This window comes from Xyrauchen texanus, chromosome 50, assembly GCF_025860055.1.
Source record: "Xyrauchen texanus isolate HMW12.3.18 chromosome 50, RBS_HiC_50CHRs, whole genome shotgun sequence".
Taxonomy (NCBI): Eukaryota; Metazoa; Chordata; class Actinopteri; order Cypriniformes; family Catostomidae; genus Xyrauchen; species Xyrauchen texanus.
This window is the reverse complement of record NC_068325.1, coordinates 7,889,749-7,911,651: the sequence shown is the minus strand read 5'-3', so window position 1 is coordinate 7,911,651 and position 21,903 is coordinate 7,889,749. Positions and strand designations below refer to the sequence as shown.

At 39.4% G+C, this 21,903-nt stretch overlaps 2 protein-coding genes across 2 annotated transcripts in view; both read left to right on the top strand.

Annotated features, from left to right (window-relative positions):
- The first annotated feature begins 1,615 nt into the window (after positions 1–1,615).
- Positions 1,616–10,979, top strand: LOC127641251 (adhesion G-protein coupled receptor G7-like). Its single transcript, XM_052124091.1, has 7 exons — positions 1,616–1,715; positions 3,439–3,654; positions 5,269–5,370; positions 5,474–5,577; positions 5,686–5,835; positions 10,650–10,718; positions 10,865–10,979. Exons 1-7 carry the CDS (start codon positions 1,682–1,684, stop codon positions 10,910–10,912), a joined length of 723 nt encoding a protein of 240 aa, XP_051980051.1. The 5' UTR covers positions 1,616–1,681; the 3' UTR covers positions 10,913–10,979.
- Positions 10,980–14,925: 3,946 nt separating this feature from the next.
- Positions 14,926–21,903, top strand: part of LOC127640970 (adhesion G-protein coupled receptor G7-like) — a 56,060-nt gene continuing 49,082 nt past the window's right edge. Inside the window, exons 1-4 of the mRNA XM_052123711.1 lie at positions 14,926–14,998; positions 18,969–19,123; positions 20,643–20,804; positions 21,340–21,452. Coding sequence (XP_051979671.1) covers positions 14,977–14,998; positions 18,969–19,123; positions 20,643–20,804; positions 21,340–21,452 — 452 coding nt within the window. The 5' untranslated portion in view covers positions 14,926–14,976. The remainder of the gene's footprint in view (positions 14,999–18,968; positions 19,124–20,642; positions 20,805–21,339; positions 21,453–21,903) is intronic.

Below are 21,903 nucleotides of genomic sequence, written 5' to 3'. Positions count from 1 at the left end.
ATTTGACAATTGATTTTTTTATTTCAAAAATAAAAACAAATAAAAACAAGTTTTTGTCCAGTTGCATGCATGTCCTTAGTTCTTTTTACTCTTCATTTATGTCAAGGTGTGAAGCCCTTATTATATCTAATAGTTTTCTTATTGTTATTCTGCCAAAAGTATATGGCAGCCCATAGAACCGTACATAGGAAAGTTATGAAATTTGGCACATCTCAAATGTAACTGTCCCAAATTTGGGGTCTCTCACTCAAACCCTTTAGCACCACCAACAGTTCAAATTTTCACTTACGTTTTGGCCTGTAACTTTTGAACTGTACTGTAAGTACTAGAAACAGCATTTATTTTTCTTTGATTCCTTGGGTCATGCCCCACAAGAAAATAATGCATAATTTTTCAGCTCTGCCCATTAGATTTTGTACTTAAGTATTAATTATTTTGGTAACTCTTTACACTAATGTTCCCTTTGCTAATGGATTATTAAAGGGTTAATTAATGAGTAATAATTCATTTACAAATGCTTTATGAATCATTTATATGTGGTTATAACATATAAATGATTCACATATCCGCCATTTTGAATTTTCTGAAGAAAAATTACATCATACAAAAATGATGTATCATCTACAGACATATCAAACATTTGTGGAACTCTTGGAATTCATGATGATAGACCAAACTGTTTTCGTATACCACGTAAACGAAATTGACGTCAAGCATGCCAAAATGGACGTGAGGCTCTATTTTTCTAACGCTTTAGCGTGTTGACATGAATCTTGGTATATGTCATAATAAACATGACCTGAGTCTACCTGTACAGTTGTGGAACAGCGCCACCTAGTGGTCAAGAAATATGAAAAATGTCTTCTTTAGCTTATAACTTTTGAATAGTTTGTCCTAACACCATGAGGTCTCTTTAGATTCCGTGGGGCATACAGAGTCGAATGATAACCAATTTTGCTATGTCGGCCATTTTGAATTTTGTCTTAAAATGCTGTATATTACAAACACATTGGTGTATCATTACCATATTTGGTATATGTCCTGAAGGTACTCAAAAAGTTTTGGGACAGTGCCACCTATTGGCCAAAAATTTTAAGTATTTGTATAATACTATAAAAAAAATTATAAATGTATTTTTTCACCACTCTGTTTAAAATCATCATTGGAATTCTATATTCAATCTAAATGTTTCCCATTGGTGTGCTTAGCCACATATTTGCTGCTTGCAACTATATTTATTATTTGTATTATCCTAAGATCTATTTATCTAGGTGTTCATACAGTATCATCCTGACTAGGTATGTCCTTAGCAACAACAATTTGTTTGTGGTCTTGTCTGAGTCACTATGGTAGGAATCTGTCTGCTAATATAACTTAATAATATAACTGGTCTGACTTACATTGACTTTCTACTAATAATTTAACTATTATACATTTGCTGAGTGAATAATATATCAATATAACATTACAGATATGATCGTTATAGTGTGGCAATTAAATTCCTGTGATCTTTGTGTATTTTGAAATGCAAGCCTATTTCCTTGACTGATGGACTTCCCATTCCAGTAATGATCCAGCCCTGATTCTGAATTATAAACCAGACAGTGACAAGAACCATTCCTGTTAGTCATTAGTCTTATATTAGTCTCATTATAGTTGTATCCAGTATATAGCATGTGCAATGGATTGCCATCAGCTCTTATTCTTTATCTCAGGTAAGAGATCCACCTGGACTTTTTTCGGGGGCCGAGGGTTATAGATGTGACTGGGCAGGATATTGCCAACTTATTGTTTGACAATAAAGCCAGCCCACTAGTTTTTATTTTTTATTACTCTTTGTTTTTTTCTTTTAATGGATTGATTAACCCTCAATTTAGTTGACCTTTGAAATAGTTACAATTATTATATTAGTTAATGATATCTACTAATTTGTTGAATAGTTATAACAATTTAAGCAATATAAGCAACAGTTAATAGTATTGTTATTTTAGGTTTTAAAGGGTTAAGGTATTATTTGTCTTTCACATTTTATTATTTGTTTTGTTTGTTTATCCGTCCATTTATGTGTATTTTAGTATAGTACAGTATGATAAGACACTTATTTGTTACTTGTTCAAATAAATTGTTTTCATGGAGCTGGTTTGCATATTGGTATTTCCATAAGAATGGCATGTAACCATTGCATGTGAGTCCTTAACCTTCCAAAGATCACACGATTCAGATAATTATACTAATTTGACTACTCCGCGTACACTCCATAACAATGTAAATAAACAAAATTTAAATGTTTAAAGGTGACTAATATGTTTGCATATATAAAAGACAGGTGGACATGTAAAAAAAAAGCACTGGGAAAAGCCAACCAGTGTATACAAACTTTTGACTGGTAGCATATGCACATGTATTTTGTTATTACGGTACAGTATATTACTGGTGATTTTTTGTTTTTCACTTTATCGTTAAAGGAATGTTCCGGGATCAATACATGTTAAGCTCAATTGACAGCATTTGTGGCATAATGTTGATTACCACAAAAATTCATTTTAACTGAAAAAAATAAATACAAATCTGGGTTACAGTGAGGCACTTACAATGGAAGTGAATAGGGCCAATCCATGAATGTTAAAATACTCATTGTTTCAAAAGCATAGCCACAAGATGTAAACATTATACATGTTAATATCTGCCTCTGTCTAGAATCATTTACTAACTTTTTCTGTTTAAAGATATATCTAGTTTAACAACTTTGTTGCCATGACGATGTAATGCTGTAATCCCCACAAAAACGAACATTTAAACAACTTTACAGCTCAAATAATACACACGTTAAAACAGAAGAATACATTTAAGTGTTATTAAAAAATTATATGCTTCACATTTCTGGCTTTAAACCCTCCAAAATTTGCCCCATTCACTTCCCTATAACCTTGATTTTTTTCTTTCATTGCAATGTCTTGTTTGTCCCGGCTACATTTCTGAGCGTATATCATTCCCTGTCTTGTTTACTCGTGTTTTGACTCTGCCAATATCCCACCGTTTGCTGCCTGCCTATTACTGTGTTTGCCAGGACTTCTGACATTGCTGTTTGACGCCTGCCCCGAACCTCTGCCTGTCTCACCACGATTCTGCCCTGCCTCTGATATTACTGTTTGCCTGGATTATTCGACCCTTGCCTGTCTGTACTCTGAGTTTGTTGTGTTTAATAAAGCCGCACATGGATCCCACTCAACCTGAGTCCTTGTTACAACTATGTACTCTAAAATGTTCCTCAGCAAACAGATTTAAATTCCACTTATTGAGCTGACAAGGATCTCATTGTTTGTTTCAAAATAAGCTGAAAATGGTACCAGACTTTATACCAACTGTTAAAAAATCATAGCGTGATATAAAGTGGTCATAACAACTGTATAATGTCTGATCTTTTGTCTCTGCAAACAGTTGTTTTGGTTTGTACCAGTCTGACCCTAATAAACGGCACCACAAACATAACTACAGCAACAAGCAACATCTTCAACAACCAAACGGTATTCCCGCGATCCATCACCTCAGCACACCTCAACACAACTGTTCCTAAACGGTGCCAAAATGGGGGTCGCTTAACTGCGGGGGTCTGCCTCTGTTCAGATGATTGGAGTGGAACTACCTGCACTAAATGTAAACACACACACACACACACTCATATATATTGCATATATGTAGACGACACACACACACACACACACACACACACACACACACACACACACACACACACACACACACACATATTACCTATACAGTATAAGGATTTGTTGACATTTTACTTTATTTTCACTATAATGTAAAATAGCACATCTATAGATTGTCTGTGGAACAATTTATATCTGTTTTACAACTGGGAAATAGAGATTCTTGTGCCACAGCTTTGCAGTGTTGGGAAAGCTATTTTAAAACTGTTGCTTGTCAAGTTACAAGCTACTCATACTTAAACTACAGTCAAGATATCCTTCTGAAAATGTACTTAGCTAAACTACGTGCTACTAACAAAAAGTAGCTTACTACATTAAACCGATATTTCACCCAAGAAGGAAAATTCTTTCATCATTTACTCACCCTCAAACCTTCCCAGATGTGCATGACTTTCTATCTTCTACAGAACACTTTATATATAAAATTTAGGCTCTGTAGCTCCAAACAATGCAAGTCACCAGGGTCTAAAACTTTGTAGCTACAAAAAGTATATAAAGGCAGAATAAAAGTAACCCATACGATTCCAGTGGTTAAATCCATGTCTTCAGAAGTGATATGATATGCAGGTGTGCATCCAAAAAAGATCAATATCGAAGTCATTTTTTACTTTAAATTTACATAAATCTTCACTTTCAAACAGACCTCTTAAGCACTCACCTCAGAGTTCTTCTTTCATTTTTGGAATTCACATTCTTTGTGTATAACGCTACCTACTGGGCAGGAAGGAGAATTTATAGGAAAATTTGACTTAAATGTTGATCTGTTTTTCATCCACACCTATCATATGGATTTAATTACTGGCATCATATGTATTCATTTTATGCTCCGTTTATATGCTTTTTTCAGCTACAATGTTTTGGACCGCGTTGACTGCTAAAATCTTTGTTTGTGTTCAGCAGAAGAATGGAAGTCATACACATCTGGGATGGCATGAGGGTGAATAACTAATGAGAGAATTATAATTTTTGGGTGAACCATTCCTTCAAAAAATTATAATTCAAACCACTGCCCCAAGTGGCTGAAGCTGTAAGTGTTTTTTAATGATAACATGTGAGCTCCAGTTTCTGGGTGACATGTCCACAAAGGGGCGCCAAAAGCTAATTATGCAGCGAGCTGTTTTTTGTCTGAAACCATATAATACAGTTTTACTCTAAACCAAACAATTAGTGGAGAAAACATGCAATCTTAAAGGGAACTTGAACCCCCCAATTATGCTCATCATTGATTATACAAACACAATTACTTCCTGGATTCAATGCCAGACGTGAACCCAGGTTTCGGTCCGGGAAAAGGTAAACATATTTGAACTAATGTAAAAATGTCTGATAGGAAATGCTTCTTTTCAGTAACTCGGCAGAATGAGATTGATGTCAGGATACCAGAATATTCTGTGGCAACATGATGACTTTCCGTGTGATCATGTTGTTTTGAATTAGTTACTCCCCAACATTGCAGCTTTGAATTTTTATTGATACACCTAAACATTTTTACTATGCAAAGTTCTAAAGGTTACTGATGTAGTCATGTATGTGTTTACAGCAAATTTCTGCCCTGAGCAAAAAGGCACATACACCTTTCCAAAAACTCTCTTAGGCCAGTTTGCTTCCTCCAAAAACCTATGCCAATCAGGGAAAATAAATGGTAATTTACCTTCTCTACTACCTTTCTGAAAAAACAATACACACTCGTAGTTATATATGAACGTACTTTAAATATCTCTTCATTTCACATTCATATTTTTCAGCTGGGATCCCCCAGGCATCAGCCCTCTGTAACACAGCTAATAACTCATTTAATTTTCCAAACATTCTAAATTGTGATTTGACCTTGGACACCATTAATACAGATGTAAGTACAGTAACAATATCTTCTGATTTTAATATACAGTAAAGTCATGTAAAATGTATATAGTTTTTTCTTAAGATAAAGATAAGGACATACATTTTTTTATTGAAGGTTTCTGGAGCTTCTTTGAAAGACATAAACATGTTAGCCTCCAGTACCCAGATCCTTACATCCATACCAGAACGACTGACACCCTACAACATCACAAAAGCAGCAGAGATAGCCAACAATCTGCTCTCCACTGGAACCCCACAAACCAAGGTACTTATTAAGCCTTAAACATTTTATAAAATATCACATATTTAAATACATTAAGATAATAACTAGAAAAGTTACGTTTGTAGCCAAACTTTGAGGTTGGCTTGAAAAAGCCTTTTCTAAAAGTTTAAAAGCTTGGGAATAGTAGGTAAAAGAGACAGACAGACAGACAGACAGACAGACAGACAGACAGACAGACAGACAGACAGACAGACAGACAGACAGACAGATAGATAGATAGATAGATAGATAGATAGATAGATAGATAGATAGATAGATAGATAGATAGATAGATAGAAAGAATGGCTGCCTGCCGGGCCGTGTGAAATGAACCTACTGCCATGTCTCTAAGATATTCTGCTACTGAGAAATGAAAGTTGGTATTTGGTTGCTAGGGCATTCACTCTGGTTGCTAGGGTGTGGCTATGCAGTTGCTAGGGTGTTACGGAATGATTCGCTTTTGGTCCGAGTCAAAAGAGCCCACCCCCATGTGTCTATGATATTCTGCTGCCAATATATGAGTGAAGCTATATGGTTGTTAGGGTGTTACATCTGGTTACTAGGGCATAGCTAGGCAGTTGGTAGGGTGTTATGGAAGGGCTTCCAGCCTGGGCCAAAAGAACCAACATTCATGCCTCAATGACATTCTACTTCAGAGATATGAGTGTTATTATTAGGCTGCTATGGTAATCTATCTGGTTACTAGAGTGTGACTAGACAATTGATAGAATATTATGGAAAGGCTGCCAGCCCGAGTCAAAAGAACCCACTTCCACATCTCTATGGAATTCTGCTGCTGAGATATGAGTGATGCTATATGGTTGCTAGGGTGTTCCATCTGGTTAAGAGGACATGGCCAGGTAATTGGTAGTATGTTATTGAAAGGCTGCCGTAACAAGTATAAATAACCCACATCCACATCTATGTGATATTCCACTGCTGATATATGACTGTTGCTGCACGTTTGCTAGGGTATTCCATCTAGTAGCTAGGGCATGGCTAGGCACTTGGTAGCGTGCTACAAAAAACCTGCTGGCCTGAGTCAAAAGAACCCACTTTCACATCTCTATGTAATTCTCCTGCTGAGATATGAGTGTAGCTATCTGGTTGCTAGGGTGTTCAATCTGGTTGCTAGGGCATGGCTAGATAGTTTGTAGGGTGTTACAGAATGGCTGACAGCCGTCCTGAGTCAAAAAACCCACTACCATGTCACTATTTATTCTGCTGAGGGGATATGAGTGTTGCTATATGGTTTCTATTGTGTTTCATCTGGTTGCTATGGCGTGGCTAGATAGTTCGTAGGGTCTTACAGAAAGGATGACTGTTGTCCTGAGACAATTAGACCTACTTCCACATCTCTACGATATTCTGCTGACGAGATATGAGTGTTTCGATATTGTTGCTAGGGTGTTCTGTCTGGTTGTTAGGGTGAATGCAGTTGCTAGTGTGTTAAAGTGATGGAGTGAAAGAAAGAAAAGTATGAGTGATGGAGTGATAGGATGTAGACTGAAGGTTCTAGAGGCAAAGTTGTTCAGAATGAGGAGATCTATCATATGGTATTAATAACGTGTGTCTGTTTGAAACACAGCGGTATATACCACCAATGGCCTAGGACTAGTTCTTTTAAAAAAAAAAATTCAAACAATACAAATTAGCAGGGAAATGAAAGGGCATAGCAAATTTTAGATGGTAATCCAATTTTGTTCACTGTTGCGTGCCCTTTGGCCGATCAGGGCAAGTCCATGCATATGGCTAGCCAGCCGAAAAATTATAATAATCCTTACAATTTAATAGTGTTTCTGCCCCTTCGGGCTTGAACCCCTAGTAATAAGCTTAAATAGTATTGGCTTTTTCAAGCCAACCTAATAATAATAATACTTTATAAGAGTTATGATATTATTTATTATAAATTATATTTTAATTATAAAACAAAATAATAGAACACTCTTACTATTATCATTGTTATTTTATAATGGTTAAGGTAATATTTAGTCTATTCAGTTCCCCGAGGCTATTGACGTGTCTTCCATGGCTCCGCCCCTGGAGTCTTCCACAGGTCTGCCCCTCAAGTCTTCCATGTCTTTGCCCCCCGAGTGTTCCATAGATCTGCCCCTCCAGTCTTCCATGGCTCTGCCCCTTGAGTCTTCCACGGCTCTACCCCTCGAGTCTTCCACAGCTCCTTCAATCCTCAGCCTTTCTGGCCTCTGAGCTCTCCGAGTCCCTTAGAATCTTGCTCTCCGAGTCCACAGCCACTCTGAACACTTTGAGTCCCATGATACCATAACCTCTGAACCACTTTAGCTGCGTACACACTGCCAGCGACTTTGTCACTGCAGGTCGCCAGTGGCTGGCGGTGAAGTCGCTAGTGGGCGTTCTCACTACTGGTTGCCTAGTAACGTTTATAAATGATATTCACGGATGTCATTCCATTGCTGTTGACAGCGAATCTCTTTTCTTGCCGCTAAAATTTTGGAGGGAAAAGACTAAATATAAATGGAATCAATACATAAAATGCTTTATATCAAAGATGAATGAGAAACAAGGCGTGCTGTTTGCCATAGCGGCTGTTTATCTGCGGCGAAAATGTAAATGCCGGTCTGTCTGGGTCCACAAAATCCCCGTGATCTCAGATACACCTTTCCACGCAGTATTTTTCTTAAAAATGTCCTACGTGGGAAGAGACATATCATAGAGCACTGGAAAATTTCTAACAGCAAGAATTAGCCTTTCATCCATCTTTCCGTTACTGCAGGAGCTGAGAGAGAGAGAGAGAGAAGGATCACGTGAGCTCTCCCATCTTCTCTCCTATTGGCTGTCGCTTCCGTTAGTCGCTCTTCATTTGAATAAAGTTGAACTTTGTCGCGTTGCTGGACACGCCCACATCTAGTTGCCAACGGTCGCGACAGCTCGTGTCGCCGCAAGTCGCTGTGCTCTCATTGAAAATGAATGGGATGGAGCCGCTGTTGCGCGCGATGCCACTGGCAGTGTGTATGCACCTATACTGCCCCATTCCCTGTGGATCCACCTCCTGAGACTCCACCATACCCTGCCCCTTTCTGGAGCCGCCACTCAAACCGCCGGATCCTGCTCCCTTCTTGAGCCACCTCCCTGGCCTCCGAACACCACTCCCTTCCTGAAGCCCCTCCCTTGGTCATTAATAAATGTATCTCTGCTAATTTCAGAAGACTTAGAATAAGGAAGCAATAATATATTAAAAGGTTTGTTTAAATTGACTAAGCATTTTGACCACTATGTGGGGCTGTCTCCAAACTGCTTAGGAACACTCAAGACATGATGTCAAAGACCCCTTCCAATGTTCATTAAAATCGGACAAAGTGTTTGAAATATACATTCATTTTTTATCAAATTCAAAATGGTGGAGAGGTTATATGGCTGATGTTGGAAACTTTGCATGTTACCTAAGATCATAGTCCTGATGAAGCATACTACTAAATATTGTTTCAATAGGACAAATAATTGCCTAGATAAAGCCTAAATTCCCTGAATTTATATACCTAAATCACTATTTGGTTACTCTACACTTGTATTAGAGGTCTTCAATCCCATCTGAGTCTGGTACACAACCTTCAAGTTTTGGGTCAGTTTTTCAAGTAGGCAAATTAAGGGCTGTACACTTTTTTTAAATTGTTTTCTTTTGTAAACATGAACTGGAAGGACGACTTTGATTGTTGCTCCACATCTCACTTTTTTCCTTCCCACGCAGGACCCCCAAATTTTAAGTTAAGTTAAAAAGAACTTCAATTGTTAATGTGACTGTAGAACATGATTCCAGATTGTCAAAGCATCCTGAAGAGGCTAATAAACTGCAGCAGTGTAACTCAAATGACACACATGACATTAGGCTACTAGTGTTCGCTGCTTCACAGAAATGTGAACATGCCCGGGAAGAATTACATGCACATTGTTACCTGCTAATTTAAGATTGTGTTTGACACATCTATGACAATGAACATTCTTTATTCCCGGGACTGTTTGTGAACTTTCGTGGTTAACCACAAAAATGTACTTCTTGTTTTGAATTTACGCCCCTGGGTTAATACGTGCCTACTGATCGCTAAGTATGACACATTAACCGACAGCTGATTAATTGCCTTTGCAATGAAAGGTAGCCCCCAATGTAGTTGTGGCAGTATCAGAAATGTTGTGTCACAAGCTGGGTTTCCATACATCCATGTATTTTAATGCACATTTTTGGATATAGCATAAAAAATGCTGGATGGAGACACCAAGATGCAAATAAAATCTCCAAACTGCACATAAAAAACATAAGGTCGATACATTTTTTATTCAATAAAAAGACATTGTCTTCTTCGGCTTCCCCGGAAGTTCAGAAGGTCAGGCTGAGTCTGCCCCATGTCACTGTCCCACGGGTTTAGGGGCCTCTCTGACCAATGGCTTTTTGTTTTAAATCATGCTGTTTTAGTCTCCTTGACCATTTTTTCGTCCAAAGGCAGGCTTCAACTAGACTGCTTAGTGCCTAGTTGAGCAGAATCTTTTAATTTATGATGTTGAAGAATTCCAGGATTAAAAGGTTGGGTTTTCTGGATTCAAGACATATTGCATAGCAATTGTTTGTACTTCTGCACCTAATATAGTACAATGGATTATACCCAAGATCTCACTGGATTCATATCAAACAGTCCGATAACAACAATCATAAAGCACCATAAAAATCGTTTAGTATGCACCTGCTTTTACTCATCTTACTCATAAAGCCAGGATTACAACTGTACCCTAAAGATTTGATGATACAAGTATACGTAAATAATGCAAGGCTGTTTTTGTTTGTTTTGCAGGACATCACTTTGTCAGCAGTTGCAACTGTCAGTCAACTCCTGAGTGCAAGTCCCACAAAGTACTCTAATGTCAGCACTAATACCATGGAATAGTAATACTTATTTCCAAATTTTGCCATTTTCAAAAGTTAAAACTTTCTTTTTTTATCCAGCTTTTGATTCACAGATTATCTTTTTTTACTTCATCTGCCTTTTTGTCTTTCAATTGTGTGCAGTCTAACAATGTCTCTGCAGCAACTCTCTCTGCGAAAGGACTTAAATAATTTGTTGGTGCAGCCGAATTTGGCAGTGCAGTCCATCAATGGGAAAACAAAGATCCAACAAGTGCAGTTAACCTCTTTTAAAGGCAAGTGTGTAACTATTAGATTTGAACATCTGCTTAAACAGGAGCTTTCTTGCAGATGAGGATAAATCAAACAGTAACACTTCCCTAGAAATTCCCGGAATGAGGAAGCAGGAGACAGAGTAGAACAGTTCATGGATGATCCTAATTGTGCGTCTCGCTTTTCAGCGATCTTTTCCAACACAAAAAACTCAAACACACAGGTCTGTGTAACTCTCTCTCCCTTTTGAAGGTCTCATCTTCCCTTTATCACTTTCGAGTCACTCACCGCAACACAGAACATCTTGTAGAGAAATTACATGGAGGTGTGAGTTCTTACCATTCCCCTCTCCTGGCCTTGCTCTCAATTCACAAAGCAGCACTTGAACACACCCCCTCCTCCACATACCCGTCACAGGCCAAGGAGCTGTCTAGCCTGCTACCGACTCCCCCCCCCCACCCCCCACGCATTGGCATACTTCATGCGGTGGAGCCATTGGAGTGGGCCGTGATCTGAACAGAGGGTGAAGGGCAGTCCCAACAGGTAGTATCGGAGGTTGAGGACCTTTTTCAATCGTACTGTACCTAGTCTCCCTTACTGAGAGCTTCCGGCTAATTTACAGTATGGGGCACTCTTCCCCCTCCACCACCTGGGACAACACAGCCCCCAACCCCCTATCCAATGCATCAGTATTTAAAATTAAAGGGAGAGAGAAGACAAGAGAATGTAAGAGTGGTCCAGTGGTCCATCCAAAGTACAGCTTTTACTTGCATAAAAGCCTGTTGGCACAGCTCCGTCCACTGGACCGGGTCTGGTGCCCCCTTTTTAGTGAGATCAGTAAGTGGGCTGGTGACAGTCGAACGCTTGGTCACAAACCTGCGATAATAGACAGCCAGCCCCAGGAACTGTCTCACCTCCTTTTTGGTCTTGGGTCTCAGGCAGGTCACAATCGCTGCTGTGTTATCAATTTGGGGACACACCTTCACATGCCCCAGTGGAAGCCCATTTACCATATTTCTACCTGTCCAATTGCACACGTCTTAGGGTTTGCTGACAGCCCTCAGATGTTAGATATGCCGCGTAGGCAGCGTGCAGAAAGAGGATTCTGTCCATGAGGTGCTGGAACATGGTTGGGGCCCCAAACAAACCGAAAGGGCCACAAATTGGTGTAACACAAACAGAGTTGAAAATGCAATTTTTTTGTGGGACATGGGAGTCAAGGGAATCTTATATCCCTTTGTTAAATCCAGTGTTGAATAATGACGAGCCACGCCTAACCGATCGAGCAGTTCGTCAATACAAGGCAACTGATACACGTCCAATTTAGACACTGCATTTACTTTTTGAAAATCCACACAGAACCAGACCGACCTGGTGGCCTTTGGAACCAGGACCACAGGGCTGGACCAGTCACTGTGGGACTCCTCGATTACCCCCATATTAAGCATGGCCATGAGTTTTCCCGCACCACTTGTTTCTTGTGTTCAGGTAATCTATAGGGGTGGCTACAAATCACTACCCACGGGGTCATCTTAATGTGGTGTTCTATGAGATTTGTGTGACCGGGGAGAGGCAAAAACACGTCGCAGAATTCCGTTTGCAACTTGGCAGCCTCCATGATTTGGGAAGGTGAGAGGTGGTTTCCAAAAGGGACTGGGGTGATTTGAATTACGGTTTTAAAATTCACATCTGGCCTAAACTCCTCCCTCTCTGGAATGATCATTGTTAAAGCCACGGTGACCACCTGTCTCCATGGTTTTAGGAGATTGAGGTGGTATAACTGCTGCGCTCCAGCTCAAACTATTTGCTTTACCTCATAGTCAACATCTTCGATTCGCTGTGTGACCTCAAAGGGTCCTTGCCACTTGACAAGTAGTTTGGAGCTCGAGGTGTGTAATAATACGAGGGCTCTATCTCCCTGTGCAAACTCCCAAAGTTGAGTGCACCTATTATACAGCCGAGACTAACGCTCTTGCGCCTGTAGCAAATTCCCCTGTGTTAATTGCCCCAATGTGTGGAGTATAGCTCTGAGGTCAAGAACATACTTAATTTTATTTTTACTTTCTGAAGGTCCCTCCTCCCAATTTTCTCTCAGGATATCTAGAACGCCTGAGGTCTGTGCCCATATAATAATTCAAAAGGGGAGAACCCTTAGGAGGCTTGTGGGACCTCTCGTAAAGCAAATAATATGGGTTTGAGCCACTTATACCAATTCCGAGCATCCTTGTGTATGAACTATCAAATCATATTTTTAATTGTTTGATTAAACCGTTCCACCAAGCCCTCCATCTGAGGATGTATACGCTGGTATAAATTGATTTAATCCCCAATAATTCATAAAGGTCGCAAAGTGTACGTGACATAAACCTTGATCAGTTAGGATCTCTTTCGGAATCCCGGGAGATAATTTTGAAGAGTGCCTCCGCAACACTTTGTGCTGAAATATTGTGGAGTGGCACAGCTACGGGGTATCGCATTGCGTTATCCACTAAGACTAACACAAAGTGAAACACATGTGCAGTCCATTCTAATGGCCCAAAGAGGTCCATACCAATTCTTTTGAAGGGAAACTCGATTAATGGAAGAGTGCACAATGGCGCTTTTGGAGTGGCTGAAGGATTCACCAACTGACCTTTGTGACATGCCGCACCCCACCTGTGAACATCCCAGTGAATGCCTGGCCAATAGAAAAAGTCCTGCCCTAAATGTCCCTCCATCAGATTATGATGAGCTGCCTGGAACAACATTTCCTGACGGCTCTTTGGAATCAACAACTGGCTTGTATCTTTGTTTGTCTGAGTGTCCTGCATCACTCGATACAACCAATATTTTATAATCATATAGTAGGGGTAGAAGAGTGCAACATTGGGCTGAAGCTGCTGACCATAAATTACATTCACTTGGTCAAAGGCGTGCCTAAGGGTTTCGTCTCATGACTGCTCCCAGAGGGGAGTTCCCCAGGACGCCCCTGACATGGTGCTGATGTCGATTGCTCTGGCAATGCCTCTCCAGCCAATGCAGCACACACCCCACACCAGATGTTTCAGTGGCAGGACCCATTTACACACATTCCCAACAACATTTGAAAGGCCGGCCAATTCGTACCCAAAATTAGTGGATGGGTGAGACAGGAACTATCTGGAAAAGGGGAAGGGCGAGAGGAAGAGGGAGAGATAAAGAGAGAAGAGGGCTCGCTGTCCCCCAGATATGCCACAAAACGGTTCTGTGCCAGCTGGACTGCCTCATCTAGCAGCACCAGGTGGTGGCACTGGACCCATTCTGCTGTCCCCTTTGGATTAAAAATATGATAAAATGAGACAATCAAATTATGTAAATCACTTTGATTCTTCAGAATATCACCAACATGTATGAGGATTGTTTATGCGTATTTTCCAATGCAGGGAACAGTAAATATTGACATGAAAGATTAATTGATTGAAACAATTCAGAAATATATTTGGTACACTTACAAAACCTTTGTTAGAAAAAGATGCAGTTGTGATTCAAATTAGTCCAAGTCTGCCCAGCTTCCAAAAAGATGAAAATGCAGACTGATCTCACAAAAAACAAAACAATCGGCAACAGAAGGTCGAAAGTTTTGTTTGCTTAAGCTGGTAATGCTTGAGCAAAACTGCCCCTCCCAGTGGCCGAAGATGGAACAGCAGTTGCTTACTTCTTTGAATGGATATTACATAAAACATACAGACTGTCTATTTTTCTAAAACATCTGAGTAGTAAATTCGGCACTTTGGGTCCGAATATGGGTGGTAAAACATTAAAAACTAACATGCTGAGTTTCATTATATAATTATGTCTGTATGCCACAATCAGAGGAACATCTTTATAAATATTTAAATGTTGTCTGTACAGTAAGTGTCCTCTTAACAGTTAAAATTATCTTTATATCTGCAGGGGAGAGAGATACCTTTATACCTGACAGAATAAAACTGGATGTGACAGAGACTGAGAATCTGCCTCAACACATAAAAGACTTTGACCTTCAGATGAAACTCAAATTCAATAAAGGTAGAGATTTACATTTACATTTATTAATTTGGCAGACACTTTTATCCAAAGCGACTTACAAAATAGGAAAACATAAGTGAATCATCTTAAGGAGACAGTGGTATGAAAATTGCCATATAAAAATGATTCACTAGCATCAGAATAGTATTCAAAACAGATTAAAGTGCAACAAGAATTGCTCTGCATTCTGAACGTACGTTCTGAACATGCTGCTGCATTCTGTATCATTTGCAGGGGTCTAATTGCACATGCAGGGAAGCCTGCAATCAGAGCATTACAGTAGTCAGTCTTGTTATGACAAGTGACTGAACAAGAAGTTGTGTGGCATGTTCAGAGAGGAAGGGTCTTATCTTCCTAATATTGTAGAGAGTAAATCTACATGATCTTGGGGTCTTTGAGATGAGGTCCATGAAATTTTGTTTGTTATCGATGGCTACCCCTAGATTTCTGACCATTTTGGAAGGCGTTACTGTAGTTGCACCAGCTGCATGGTGATGTTGTGTTAAACAGCAGGGTTGGCTGGAAAGACAAGGAGTTATGTCTTGGCCGGGTTAAGTTGCTGATGGTGTTCCTCCATCCAGGCTGAGATGTCTGCCAGGCATGCAGAGATTCGAGCAGTCACTGTGGTGTAGTTGGGCTGGAAAGACAAGTGGAGTTGCATGTCATCAGCGTAGCAATGGTAAGAGAAACTATGTGCCTGAATGATGAGTCCCAGTGATGTTGTGCATATAGAGAAAATAAGTTGCCCAAGCACTGAACCCTGAGGTACCCCAGTAAGTAGCTGATGTGGCTTGGACACCTCACCTCTCCAGGCTACTTTGAAGGACCTACCTGAGAGATAGGAATTAAACCAGTCAAGCACAGTTCCTGTGATGCCCAGTGAAGAGAGGGTGGAGAGGAAGATCTGATGGTTGACTGTGTTGAAGGCTGCAGAAAGGTCCAGCAGAATCAGGACGGATGATCTGGATTCAGCTTTCGCCTGTCTCAGCGACTCAGTGACAGAGAGTAGGGCAGTCTCGGTGGAGTGTCCACTTTTGAAGCCTGACTGATTGTCATCCAGCAGCTTGTTCTGTGAGAGATTTGATTGAAAACTGCCCTTTCAAGTGTTTTTGCCATGAATGGGATGAGAGATACTGGTCTGCAGTGTTCTATTTGTGTGGGATTAAGTGCAGGTTTCTTCAGCAGCGGGGTTACTCGAGCCTGCTTAAATGTAGTAGAAAAATTGCCTGTAAGTAGAGATGTGTTAATTATGTGTGTGAGTGCAGGTAGGATGGATGGAGAGATGTCCTGGAGAAGGTAAGAAGGAATGGGGTCAAGGGAACAGGTGGTGGGGTGGTTGGCGAGGAGGAGTTTAGAGACCTCAGTATCAGTCAGAGGTGAGAACATAGAGACAGAGGAGTTGCATACAGGAGATGGGTGTTTGACAGGTTAAGATGCTGAGAATATATTGCTGATGGTGTTTGACTAACCTTATTAGTCAAAAATGTGACAAAGACATCTGCTGTCAGTGATGTGTCAGGTGGTGGAGGGGGAGGGCAGAGAAGTGTGTTGAATGTTCTAAACAAGCTGTGAGTGTCTGTGTTGGTGTTGATCTTGTTGTGGTAGTAGGATGTTTTTACAGATTTAACATTATTTGAAAAAATTGCCAGCAGAGACTGATACTTACCTAGATCTGCTGGATCTTTAGATTTCCGCCATCTCCTCTCAGCTGCTCTGAGGTCAGTACGATGTTCACGAAGGACGTCAGAGAGCCAAGGGCTGGGTGGTGTAGTATGTGCTGGCCTAGAGGAGAGAGGACAGATGTTGTCTAGACAGGTTGTTAAAGTAGAGCTTAGTGTGTCTGTGGCATCAAGGGTGGAAAATACATTTTGTGTGGGAAGAGAAGTAGAGACAGCAGTGGAAAGGCTTGTGGGTGAAAGAGAACGGAGGTTACGGCGAAAGGAAACCAAAGGGGGAGTTTGTTATAATGTAGATGGGAGAGTCATGTTGAATTTAACAAAATAGTGATCAGAGACATGTAAAGGAGTAAAAAGAATATTTGAGTTGGTACAGTTATGTGTAAAAATGAGGTCCAGCTAGTTGCCCAATCTGTGAGTTGCTGTGGTGCTTATTCTTTCCAAGTCAAATGAGGCCAGAAGAGCATTCGGTTCAGAGGCCTGTGGCTTGTCTTGGTGTATGTTGAAATCACCAAGAACCAAACGTGGCTTACCATCCTCTGGGAAGGAAGACAGCAGGACATCCAACTCCTCGAGAATGCTAACGGGAGATGAATTTAGACTTGACGCTTTGCTTTTTCTCTTCTTCTTTTTCATAATTCAGTGAATTGATGCATTAAAAGTTTTGATGTTAAACTTTCTCTTATTATGACTTAAAGAGATAGTTCACTCAAATATGAAAATTCAGTCATTGTTTACTCACTCCTGTGTTGTTATAAGCCCATCTGACCTTCTTTCTTTTTCTTAACATTAAGAGAGAAATTTAAAAAAAATAAAAAAATAAATTGCTCAGTGATATCATACAATGGCAGTTTATGGTGACTACCTCTTCAAGCTTCATAAAGGTTGCAAAAGTATAATTCAGAAGTCTAATAAATTATTGTATGCAACTCATACCTTGTTCTGACCACATCCTCCACAGTTTTAGCATGTTTAAGCACAATGTGCGTCCTTTTCAGATAGTCCCTTACCCACTGTAGGCAAAATTTTCAAGGTTAACTTAACGATCTTGAACGTTTCTCCATGATGTCATAGGACCAGCTTTAAATATGAGACAAATTGTGTCCCATATTGATTCGATACAAGACGCATCGTTTCATCTATAAATATGGGACGATCCCGCATTTTACTGGATGGATGACAGCCCTATTGTGAAGGCATCTGATAAGGTTTGGTGAAAAACAAACCAAAATCGAATGTATTATTTAGTGAAAATTCTTACCAACCGTTGCTGTCCTGTGTGCATTTATTAATGCATGAAAGCAACAGAAAACACAATCCCCACTCACAAGATGGCCGGTCAAACGAGAAACTGATTTGTTTAGCTTCAACTGAACAACCAGCGATATTAACAACAGAAAACAATACAGCTTATAGAACTTACAAAACATGTCTGAAAAGTTTAAAGTCGACGAAGAGATGCATTTCTATGCCAAGTCTTATTTGTTTAAAAATGTAGTATTCGGAAATCAAACAGAGAGTTGGAGGAGGCTGAGAAAGCCACACATACACAGTCAGAAGCTATAGTCTGATAGATTACAGGAATTTTTTATGAGGTTTTAGATGTGTCCCTTACCAAAAGTGAACTGAAAGAATTGGAGAGAAAAGCAAAGGCCTATGGTATATGTCCCGTCTTCTCCATTATTAACTGGTGTGAGCGAGATTTTGGGAAACATTCAGTAGGTGTGGTACCACAGCATTTGGTATGATATATGCTGTTTTGAGAAAATTTTTGGATCAGTGCAGTTCACAGTGGACTGGGCTGCACAGCGCGATGCCGCAAATAGAAACCAAGCGATTGACAGAATGTCCCATTGCGCTTTAGGACCAAAACTCTGATTAATATAGAAAAGCTACCTTTTCATTTTTGTGTGAACTAACCCTTCAAAATACAGAGAACAATAATAAAAAAAAAAAACAACATCCATAAGTTCGTTTCAGCAACATTGTCTCAGCAAATGGTGCGAGTGCGGAACTATTGCAAATAATTACTGTTTTCTTGTAGCTTTCGAGCACTTCCCTTATCTGTCATTGGTCGAACAAACAGATAACCTTGCCCAAAAATCACACCACTGTTTGAGCCAAATTTTGCTGTGTCATGATGGTCAAGATAACAAACAACAAAGTTTTTGTTTTTTTTTTTATCAGAAAAATTACACTTCACCTTTACGGTAAATTAAATATGCAAGGCAGCAGGTAATAAGTAAATTGCGAGTAATCTTTCTCTCTATTTCGGTTTTTCACTCTCTGTGTAGATTTTGGTGAAGATGTTGGATTTGTCCTCTATGATAATGATCAGTTCTTCCAGTCACAAAGCTTTAAATCATCCTCGGAAAACAAGAGAAGAGTGATCTCTGCTAACCTGCAAGAAAAACATGAATTGGAGGTTGAGTTTACAATCCCACAATCAGTAAGCAATATTATACAGTATACACACTTAACACTTTATTAGGAACACTGTGGTTCTAATAAAGTGGTCTTCTGCTGTTGTAGCCCATCCGCCTTAATGTTTGACGTGTTGTGCTTTTTGAGATGCTGTTCTGCTCACTACAATTGTACAGAGTGGTTATCTGAGTTACCATAGCCTTTCTGTCAGTTTGAACCAGTCTGACCATTCTCCGTTGTCCTCGCTCATTAACAAGGCATTTCTGTCAGCAGAACTGCTGCACACCTGATGTTTTTTGTTTTTGGAACCATTCTGAGGAAACTCTGGAAACTGTTGTGCATGAAAATCCCAGGAGATAAGCAGTTACAGAAATACTAAGATATTATTCATATCTTAAGAATGAAAACTTTTTTATTGAGAGAGGAAAAATAAATAGTCTACAGGTGCACTTTTGATCTCTCATGATTTCAAATTTATGTCTTGCAATTGCAACTTTCTTTCTTTCTTTCTTTTGTAATTGTGAGTTTTATATTTGATTTGTGGGTTTACATCTGGAAGAAGTATTTTGTTTAGGTTTTTTGCTCATCAAAATTACATCTATAAGACGTTTCCTCTTGCAAGTTAATAATACATGTTAACAAGATGTCTTTGAGATGTTTATGATTCAGAATGTTTGTAAATCTGATCTTTTCAAGATGCGTAGCTGATGTTAAAGGTTTAGCTCACCCAAAAATGAAAATTATAATTTACTCACTCCTAATGCATCCCAGTTGTGTATGACTTTCTTTCTTCTGCTGAAAACAAACAACAATTATTAGAAGAGTATTTCAGCTCTGTAGTTCTTCAAAATGCAAGTGGATGGGTACCAAATTTTTGAAGTTCCAAAAGGACATATAGGGAGCATAAAAGTAACCCATAAGACTCCAGTGGTTAAATCCATATTTTGTGAAGCGATACAATAGGTGTGGGTGAAAAACAGCAGGGAAGAGAATCTATGGGAAAATCGCAAAAATAAGATGTATATATTGATCTGTTTCTCAACCACACCTATCATATAGCTTCTGATGGCATAGATTTAACCACTTGGAGTCTTATGGATTCATTGTATGCTGACTTTATGTGCATTTTGGAGCTTCAGAAATAATGGTACCAATTCACTTGTATTGCATGGACCTTCAGAGCTGAAATATTCTTCTAAACATCTTTGTTTGTGTTCAGCAGAAGAAAGAAAGTCATGCACATCTTGGATGGCAATTAGGGTGAGGAAATTAAAGAGTTTTCATTTTTGGGTAAACTATTCATTTATTTATAATTTATTAACAATTAAAGCTAAGGAAAGCAAAGAAAACACTTCATAATATTCATAATGAAATGTAAAAGTAAGCAGAGAAAACAGGTTGGCTCTGTTTCACCAAAGTCCTCTCACTTTTTAGGAGATTTCTGTTCTTCTTATACATTCATGAGCTCTGTGGTGTCAAACACATAGGCTTTTAGGAAGGCAAGTGAAGGGTGTTCATGAATTTAAGCATCATTGAACTTTCAGATCGATTCAACGAAGTCCCTCCATGACTTTGCATGTGTGTTTTGGAGTTACTCCAAAAAAGATTGGAGCGCAGAAGGATGTACCAAAGCAGAGATCATCTCAGGTCACCCAACATGCAACTGTAAACCTAATGAAAAACATGTCAATTTTGCCATCCTAATGGTAAGACACATTTACGAAACATGATATAAATACTGATGAAAAACAGTGTTAAACAAAGCTACTGGGGAGCTATTCGGGAGTAAAAAACTAAAAGTAGTGACAGTAGCTAACTTAAGAAAAACCTAACTTTTTCAGTAGAGCAACTATTTCACAATATTGTAGCTTTTCAAGAAACAAGCTACATTTTCCAAAGAGTAGAGCTGTAGCATCACAAAACGCCTACCTTTGTCACATTGTATTGTGAACGATTGATAAAATTGCTTACTACACAATTGACAATTTCGTTGTCATGACGACGTAAAACCGCAAACCCTGTAATCCAGTAACAATCTTTTTCTTTAATGTAGTTAGCTACAATACAACTAACAAAAAGTAGCTAACTACTTTTTAAAAAGAGTAGCTTGACTGTAGTTTCACTACTGCAGGTTTTAAGTAGCTTTCCCAACACTGTACTCAGTTTAAGGGTACAGGTAAATAAATATTATTTAAAAATAATATTTCCACAAGAAATTTATACATCTCTCATTTTCTGCAGACATTCAGTGTAAACTATCAATATTCTGAAGCCCTACATTGGATCAGCATCACTGGCTGTTCTCTTTCTGTAGTGGGTCTGGCTGTCACTGCAGTCTACCAAGTCATGACCAGGTAAAAGCACAATAACATTTTACTTGTAGAAACACAAAAAAACGTATAGTATACTATCACAATTAATGGGCATGAAGAGCTATGAAATACTTCTCTTTTTATCCATTTTCTCCCAATTTGGAATGTCCAATTCCCACTACATAGTAGGTCCTTGTGGTGGCACGGTTACTCATGTCAGTCTGGGTGCTGGAGGACAAGTCTCAGTTGCCTCCACTTCTGAGACAGTCAATCCATGCATATTATCACGTGGCTCATTGTGCATGACACCGCGGAGACTCACAGCATGTGGAGACTCATGCTATTCTCCACGATACACGCACAACTTACCACGCGCCCCATTGAGAGCAAGAACCACTAATTGCGACCACGAGGAGGTTACCCCATGTGACTCTACCCTCCCTAGCAGCCAATCCAATTTGGCTGCTTAGGAGACCTGGCTGGAGTCACTTAG

Bases quoted from the DNA above. Each gene is read 5' to 3' on its own strand.
- LOC127641251 (XM_052124091.1), top strand. From the start codon at position 1,682: ATGGATTGCCATCAGCTCTTATTCTTTATCTCAG. The intron at 5,371-5,473 runs GTAATTTACCTT...CATATTTTTCAG, and splicing joins CCAATCAGGGAAAATAAATG to CTGGGATCCCCCAGGCATCA. The intron at 5,836-10,649 runs GTACTTATTAAG...TTTGTTTTGCAG, and splicing joins CTGGAACCCCACAAACCAAG to GACATCACTTTGTCAGCAGT.